Below are 9,203 nucleotides of genomic sequence, written 5' to 3'. Positions count from 1 at the left end.
AAATGACAAGAACCAAGACAGAGTCTTGCCACACTGTGATCCTTCTCCAGTTCAAGTCAGCCAGGGTTACACGCTCGCCCAGTGTGTTCAGGTCAACTGAGAGCCTCCCCATGTGGCTCCAGTCCTGCACAGCAGCCCCCTAATGCCTGTGTCACTGCCACGGCTGGGCCAGCGTTGGCTGTATTCCAACACTGGCATCAGGCTGTGTGGAACTCAAACTGCTTCTTCACAAGTTTTTGAGAAATAAATGTGAAAAGCAATCCAGGTGAGGAAAAAGACTTCTTTGACCAACAAGTAACATGATGTAGGTCTTTGTGGTCATATCTTCTTTACCTCAAATTGGTAGTCTTTTCCCCATATCTGATAAAAATTTAAGAGATAAATATGTCCCTTTATTTTACTTACTTGCATATCAGTGTGACCCCAAACAATGCAATTGTAAAAGTAGGGGGTAAGTGTTTTCCCTCCTTCATTTTGGAGAGATCTTTAGCGTTCTTTAAACTCTGAATGTTATACTGGATTTTGGAGCGATGAACTACTTATATACACAACCTTGTTACACCATGTGGGGAAAGGGCAGGGATTAAGCCATGTTTATATTATACATACAGATCATGGTAACAGACACAGCATTGGTGTTAACAAATCTACCCCCTCCTATTGATACAGAATAATACTGAAGGCAATTTAGGAATACTAAACAGCATCTTTGGGGTTAACCAGTAGTGTGGTAGACATGGTGTTGTACTCCCACATGGCTGACCATGGTGAATCCAGGACTTGGTGGCTTTTCTCTCTGGTGGTGGTGGTAGGGGAACACACACACACATACACACACACATATATATATCAGACTATTTTATATAGAGAGATTTCTGCTATAGGGCATGTGCACTTACTGAAGAGAGAAAAACCCAGAAAGTGAGAAATCACGCCCTTCTCCGCCATTGTCCTCTTGGGATTTTGGGCACAGACGCACATGCACCTGGCCCAAATTTTAAGTGCTGGGTCCAGGACCTGAACTGCAGTTGACTACATGAGAGTCCAGGAATGTGATCATTACATTTGCTGGTCCCAAAATAAAATACTCTTAAAAAGCCCCAAACAGAATCTTTGAAGTGCTTAAGTTCCCAATAGGCAAGTCTTAGAACTTTCTTTTTTGTATTGCATGTGTCTAAGATATGACCAAGTGTTGGGAACGTTCTCTTGTTCACTGCCCAGATGTACGCCATTACACCTTTTTGCATAAGGGTCTGATAGGAAGCTGCAAGTGCAGACAGGTAGGGGGTGGGGTGGGCTCATTCATTGGGCTCGGCATAAAATAAGGTCCATCATTTAATTCTGGCTGCTCTTTGGGATGGAAGTATTCTCACTTTATTAAGAAAGAACAGCTAACTTTTTCAAAGCTACTCAACTGGTAGATTAGCTGAGAACGCCAACTAGTTCTGACTTTAGAGGACTTCCCCCCCCCTCCGTCATCTCCTATTGTTTATAGGTATGTAACATTCTAGTTTTAAACTCAAATACCTGAGATAAAGATAACCAGAATTCCACCCGGTTTGATTGAGTACTTCAATGGTGCAGAAGTTTCCGATTTTTCACCAATATTACCTGCCCTTCCATAAGCATTTCTGTCCTAAGCACAACCAGGTTCATTTTACTATCTTCACAATCTCTCTACATTCTCTAGGCCCAAGAGGCTTTATCCCCAAGTAAAGCTCTATAGTGTCTCCTTACCGTGAATCTACTTTAGCCCTTACTCTGGGGACATTTCTCAGTTGCTGAATTAGGAGTTACCACGGTGGAGAGAATAAACTCTGCAATCTGGGATTGAGAAGCACGTGGAATTCCTTGTACAGCGTTGACCTATACTCCTGCAAAGCACGACAGCAGCTCCCTGTCTTCTGCAGAGTAGTGAGTAGTACTGAGATAGTACTCCACTCAATGAGAAGGCCCTGTCTCCGTGTTCTGTATTTGTCTCACAAGTATTAATCCAGCAAAAAGTAGCTACTTCAGTGTGGAAATCTGCATTTAAAAAAGCTTCCCAGGTGACTCTTGACAACGTTAAACACTCTGGCACAGGCAGCTTCTATTTTTACTGGTAATCAATAAAATTAAGACAAAGTTTTTATGTATGCCATTACATTATAAAAGGTTTAAACAGCAAACAGTCCTGAAGAAAGGCTGTAGTCATTTTTCTATTGCAAGGACATCTCAAAATTGTGAAAAATTGTAATGTAATTCATTGTAAAGCAATGACTCCCACAGGTGGGACTTGAGAGACTAAAAAAACTGACATCAGGTATATGCCTGGACGTTTGAAACGTCTAAATCTGTTTTATCCCCTGGCAATATGGAAAAAAAGTCATTAGTGAGGTTCAACACTGTTTTGGAAGGTGGTACTGGGGGGGTAGGAACAGGCAGATCATGTATTAGAGTTAGGAAAAAAAACATGGACAATTGTTTTTATTATACTGAAAACAGAAAGGAAAGGAGGGAATACACAATGCACCTGGTGGAGTTTGATTAAATGGACTGACTTTTAAAGTTAACAAAAACCCAGTTTATCATACGCTCACAGGATAAGCCCCAACTGGTGTTATCACCAGTAAGACATTTATAACATGATTTAAAAACATTTATTTTACAATTAGGCTTAAGATGCATTTTAGAGGAAGTAACTTTTCCATCCTAATTCTATTTTATTCAAGTGATTGCAGTTAGTTTTCACTCTGAGGTGGAAGGTAAGAAAAATTCTTGAGAAAAACAGGGAGAGGGCAGCAATAACAAAAAGAAAATTCCAAAACAGAAATTAGAATGAACAATTTGAAAGAGAACTCTGGACACAGCAGGGCATGTGTTTAACACACTTGTCTCATGTCTCTGGGTGGACCTTAATGAAATTCCACTTATTTTTCACAATCTATTCCTTTTACTAGGATTCTCTTTACTGCCACCTATTCTAAGCAGCCTTCCATGACCACCTAAGCCTTAAAGGTGACAAACCATACTGAAGTTTTGCAGGGAAGGAAAATTACAGCACAAAGTCAAAAAATTCACCCCAGGTCATTATGCTAATAAGCGATGGGGCTAAGACTGGAACATGAAGCATCTGTTCCCAGAGGCTGCACTCCCTGATGACAGACAATACTACTAGGGTAATTATATTAGAGACCTTATCTCCCGCATTTCCCAAGGGCTGGAAGTTATTTTTGATTCACATGAACTGAACAAGACATGTTAGAGCCTCGAATTTGTGTTGTCAATGAACAAATTTTATTAATAATTCCTTGTATAGATACTCAAAAGTTGAAATTCATCACTAATTCATGCCATATACACATATCTCTGGTTTGGATATTCTATAGGCAAACATCCTATTCAATTATCCTTGGGGCTTTTGAGTACATTCAGGAAAAAAAGCCCCCAATCACTGTTTATAACAAACGAGTACATGTGAAGCTCTTTTAACCAAGTGAAGCCACTTGAAAAACAAATACAATTTAAAAATAGGAATGTACTCGTTAATAAGAATGTCATTACTTAAATAGGCGAAAGAAATCAAATTACTAAATGGAAGTGTCAATACTTGCGATTTTAAGTGAGATTTACTCCTCAAAACTTGAAAATAAAGCAAATTAGACAGCCCTCAGATTTACTTTTCAGATGAATAGATCACAGTGAATAGGTTAGGTCACCTTTATAAAAGCAAAATTGCTCCTAGCCATTCCATCTTCAACATATCTTGCTTATCAAACTACCTAAAAAGTCTGTCACGCAGAATAGGTAACGGTAAACCACAGAACAGAAAATGGGGAGTCAGAGAGGCAAAAGGTGGCCATGCCCAAACCAACACTGTGAAGTAAAATAAACGAATGCTTGGTATTAGAGCTAAAATAACTTTGACAATTCAGTCCCACTGGCAAGGTCATCTCTATGTAAAGATAGGTGTTTTAAGAAAAATTCTCTTATAAAACAAGCAAATTTCTAATTATTTGGCTTGCATACATGTGTCAACTCACACAGATCAAACTGCCCATGGATTTCAGATATTAACATAGCTATGAATTCTCAAATTTACATCAGTAACACAACTTGGATCCAAGAAAGACAGGAAGAGAAATAAACTGCTTTTCTAAGTAAAAATCCTGTAAGTAAGCCCATGTTAAAAAAATGGGCATATGAATTTAACACATCATTCTGTGAACTCAATTCAAGTTTTCAAACTGTAGATTTTGTTCACCCTTCATTTGTATATGTAGTTAGTGAACCCTACTGTCTCCCAAGAAAGCCTCCTCTAAATTTTTGAGACTGAGTCAAACATTTTTCATACCAAGAGCTTTGGAATTCTTCTCAGCAAATATATCCTAAAAATTACCTCACAATTTTAGCACAGTAACAGGTGAGAACATTGCTTTTTGATTAAATAAAATTGGAAATGTGAGATACCTTGAGAATAGAAATTTTTTTATAGCTGTTACCATGTTTTTTTTAAATTCCAATTTCCACAGTAAATGCAAAATCCCAAAATACCTATAATCAAGTGTACCTACAAAGCATGTAATATTCATGCATATATAAACAGTGGCTTATTTCTAAGGTTGGTTAAGAAATAAAAACCAGCAATTTAAATCCTCAAATACAAAAGAAAAAGACATGTTTGAAACTTTTTAAGGCAAGGTACTTGGTAGTAAAAAGATCTTAAACTGGTTCTCTGAAGTAGACCTCAAGTAGTCATTTATTTAGTTCAAAGAGGATAAAAAAGCCAAAAAAGTAAGGTATTTATATTAATTACAATCTATCACTATGAAGTGACAGTCCTCAAGGAACAATATGCCATGGTAGAAACTTTCTTTAAATGACTCTAACAAAACAAATCTGCACACAGAAAGATCAAGCTGTATGTGTGATTGCCTTAAGAGAGAAACATGGGGCTGATGACATAACTTTTCAGTATTTTACTACAACTAGGAAACTTTTCAAGGTCTTACCACAAAAGGAAACCACCACCAGTTTTGTAAAATGAGCCTCTGCAAATGTTTCTGAGAACAGACACCCCTTTGCTTTGGTTCTGAAAATATATTTTTAGTGTCTAAGGCAAATATAATACATAAGGGGGCACAGTTCAATACTAGAAAACTAGTTCAAGAGGTAGAAGTAAAGCCTTTCTTTGCAATGTGTTTCTGCATGAAGGTAACAAATTTGTGATCTAGGGAAAAGAACTTAAAAATGAACCACTCTTTTATAGCATGTTTAAAGATAATGCTTTTTAATATTTCAAATATTTTTAAAAATCTCATAAAAAATGTATCACCTTAACAGTACTTTGCACAGGTGGAATTTCAAATCTAAATCTGATACTATTTTGGTTTATTATGGCTGCTTACAAGACTCACGATAATAACGTCCGTTCACTGGAGTCTTTTTCTTTGGTAGAGCCTAATGGGACCAGGCAGATGAACTATTTTATGCAAATGAGATGGTTAAAGCAAATTCATGGTATTATGAATTATAAAGGTTTTCTTTAATGGAAATGAAACTGAAAAGAATTTCCATTTTAATTCCCATTGTGGTTTTGGAAGCTTAATATCCTGTTCAGAGGTTAAAGAGTTTGAACAGCTCACACAATCCTGTAAAAATTACAACTGGCTGCCCTTTAATAAATAAAGTCATTGTAAAGAATTACATTTACAGAGTGAAAAGTGAATACATAGCATTTCAAATTCAATTTTGGAAGTACTAATAAGTACTGACCCATAACAATATACACTACCTATCTTTTTAACTGTCCATCATTAGCACCAATAAAGATTCAACAAAATTACCTTTATTCCCACATCTCAAAACAATTCTGCAAAGTCTTAGTGAAGTTTAACTATAGTCACAGACCTTAAATATTCACATTGTTTTCTATATCATACTGAAAATATGTTCACTACTTTTCTGGATATTCTTTACAAAATCTTATTAAAATTCCTTGTATTATCATCCCAATTATACAGTAGCACAACCACCCTATGTCATTTCACATGATAGCTCTGTAGAGGTTTCACATCTAGATTACCAAGAACAAAACCCTGCCCCCTCCCTCATTTTGCACTCAGCTTAATTCTACACTAGTCCTTGGATTATGTACCACTGTAAAAGTGTAACTGTATCAAAATTACCATGTTTATGGATACAATATTATGCCATACAGAGCAACATAGTTACATACAATGACAAAGATTACTAAAGTTATGCAAGACAAGAACAAATGTAAGGACATGCTACCTAGGCAAAGTCCCTAGAAAGAGGATCCTAGTATTTCGAGCTCAAATAACATTGACAAAATAATGAACAATTATCTTTAAAAAAAATTATAAAGCTACTGGCAAATTAAGTAATTGCTAAATAAAAGCAGAGCACAAGATTAAACTCTAATATTTACAACTGCAACATACTTGAGTAAAATTACAATTGTGCACATATCAGTGGCTTTGTAACAAAAATAATTCATATACACAGAGGAAAAATTAAGACAGTTTGTAGTTCAACAGAAGTTGAATCCAACCCATCTCAAAGATACTCAACATCTCAAAGATTTACCACAGAATAAATTCAAGATTAGCTGATAAACAAGAGCCATATTACAAGTGTTTAAGACAAAATCTCAACAAGTTAGACTACAGTTTGATCAGAAGTCAGATGACTGTGCAAATTTTACTGCATCAGGAATATATGAGTTGTGCAAACAAAGGTAAAACCTCCACCGATGGTGTACCTGGAGGCTAACCTTTTTTTCTAACAGAGCTTCCTGATAACAACCAGAAGCTATAAATACAGGTACAATGCACAGTCATTGATCTTTTTCTTTATTGTTAGAATATGAAAGAACTGAGAGCATAGGTTTAATTTCATTTGTATAAGGAAGACTGCATTTACCTGAAAAAGAAACATGGCATCACACACAAGCACGCGTCAGGGGAAGAGTATATGTAAGAACACGTCGTCGTTCTGAATGCTAAAGGAAAAGTGATCCCTGTTCACTGCTCAAATATGTAGTGTTAAATTTCTTTAAGAAAAAACTTACTAATTCTTCACTATGTAAGTTTTTGTGAGTTTAGTTTTCAAATCACAGTAATCCACATAACCATTATTAAAAGCTGTCGTATAGTACTGCAACAAGCCAACAAACATTTAAATGCACTTCACATCAAGAGTATGTAAACTTAATTTTCGCCTCTTCAAGCCTTCAGAACATCAGGGGCTATTTCAGCAGCCAATCTTGTCAGAATCTCTGAAGGCAAAAGTTCAGTGCCTCACAGTGTAAATGAACTCCTGTGGCACTGCATACCCATCTGGTAGTGAAGTGTCCCCCTTCAGTGGCTATCCAGTAAGGCCTAGAGTTTAAGGTTAACATGAAAAAGTGCCACCTTTGTTTTAGATTAGTGATGGACTCTGACAAGATAAAATAAAGTTATTCTGTATATTGTTATACTTACAAGCAGCTACAATCCTGAGTATTTATGGTAATATCTAAACATACAAAAATGTATGTACATTTTTTTCTCCACTTTCTTGTAAACAGCTGTCAGCATACTGTTTTATCCCTTTATCATTGAAACATGCAAATCATACATACAAGTATAAATACACGAAAGGAAACAATTTACACTCATTCGAAAGCCAAGCAACAACAACAAAAAATAGCTACAGTATTCAAATTATAAATAATGAATGCTTGAGGCATCTTATATTCCTAGAAGCAGCCAGTCATTCATCCTAATGTTCTTAGCTGCGATTGTAGAAATACTGAGTTTTGCACCTTCCATGCTTTTACAGTATTTATAACACTATCATATGTGGAGATAAAGACTTGTTTACTATAATCTCTTCTTTTTAGAATGAAGAATAAAGCAGCACTTACAAATATTGAAGCAGTGGCGGCAACAGCAGGTGTTACCACTGCTAGATCGGAAGGAAGTTTTCCATTCTAACAATTTTTAAATTAAAAAAGGAAAGGAAAAAGTGACCTAAACAAATGATTACATGTTCATTCCTTGGGCACTTAACAGCGAGTCCAGCATGTCGAATGTGTCTTTGTAGTCCATATGCTGGCTGTTTGTACTGTACTCGTGATTGGCATCAGGACCGTTGGTCTCCACTGGCTTCTTGTCCAGTTTCACGAGGGTGCTGAGATGTCCGTAGCCCACCTGGTATGTGACAGGGGGAGGAGGGGGTAAGGGATGGTTAAAAACAGAGTTGTGAGAGGATATATACTGCTTAACAGAGGAGGAAGAACTAGATGAACTACCTGAACTTTTGGAACTTTTGCTCATTTTGGAGTGATGGTTGTGAGATGCATCATTGATATGCAGCTTCTTCCTTGAAGAGCTGGAACTAGAGGAAATGCCATCACTGCTCAGGCCAACAGGACTCCTCAAAACAGTGGGTGGTACCCCATCAGCGCTGTGTTTACTGCCACCACTGCTGCTGCCACTGTGTGAGTGGGAATGCTTGTGACTGCTGGCATGGTGGCGATTTGAAGGATGTTCCTTGTGCTTCTCCTTATGGTCTCTGCTCATGTGTGGGCTTGAATGCTTACTCTTACCACTGCCTTCATCAGAAGAGCTGTGTCTTTCTGAGGAGGAAACTTTTATTTTCATCTTCAGTTCTTCCTTACTGACGCTTTTATCAGTGGGTGGTATTGGAATCCGTAATTTTAGCGAGCCACTCTTTTCCTTTTTATCTGCCATGTATTTTTCAGGTTTTTCAGTATTTGCGATGGGAATTTTCATCTTAATGGGAGACGTTACAGAACTACTGCTGGCTGCCTGTGACTGTGCATGCTTGTGTTGCTGTTCTACCTGGGCAGCTATATAATGATCCCGTACATCGAGATCAAGCGTTTCTAGCTTACGTTTTTCTCTATATTTATCTAAAGACATTTTCTGAGGAATTATTCCAGGAGTAGCAGAAATTGGCCCATGGTGTTTACTGCTCCCAGCTTTATGAGTATATTCTTGCTTAATAGAAGAGTGGTCAGAAATTTTGTCAGGTCTGTGATGTAATCCTGAGTGCAGTGACACAGAAGGTCCCTGCTGGAAGTTGATATTGTACTGGCTACCAGACAAAGATGTCTCTTGTTTCTGTGAGTACATCTGTTCTGTCCTTGCTGAGTCTTGATGTTGAGGCCATTCTTGATGTGATGACAAACTGTA

At 37.3% G+C, this 9,203-nt stretch overlaps 1 protein-coding gene across 2 annotated transcripts in view; it reads right to left on the bottom strand.

Moving 5' to 3' along the window:
- Positions 1-4,898: 4,898 nt before the first annotated feature.
- The window catches only part of CCNT2 (cyclin T2), a gene marked incomplete at its 5' end in the record, with an annotated part of 44,576 nt that continues 40,271 nt past the window's right edge, over positions 4,899-9,203 (bottom strand). Inside the window, 2 exon segments of one of the 2 annotated variants that reach the window (XM_014584659.2) lie at positions 4,899-8,195; positions 8,297-9,203. The exon segment at positions 8,297-9,203 is cut by the window's right edge and continues 16 nt beyond it. In XM_014584659.2, the coding sequence (XP_014440145.1) occupies positions 8,128-8,195; positions 8,297-9,203 (975 nt within the window). 2 annotated transcript variants of the gene reach the window in all.

The sequence above is a fragment of the Tupaia chinensis genome, unplaced genomic scaffold (genome assembly GCF_000334495.1).
Source record: "Tupaia chinensis unplaced genomic scaffold, TupChi_1.0 Scaffold147433_1, whole genome shotgun sequence".
Lineage (NCBI taxonomy): Eukaryota > Metazoa > Chordata > Mammalia > Scandentia > Tupaiidae > Tupaia > Tupaia belangeri.
Note: the sequence above shows the minus strand (reverse complement) of the source record. Positions and strands in the feature narration are given on the sequence as shown.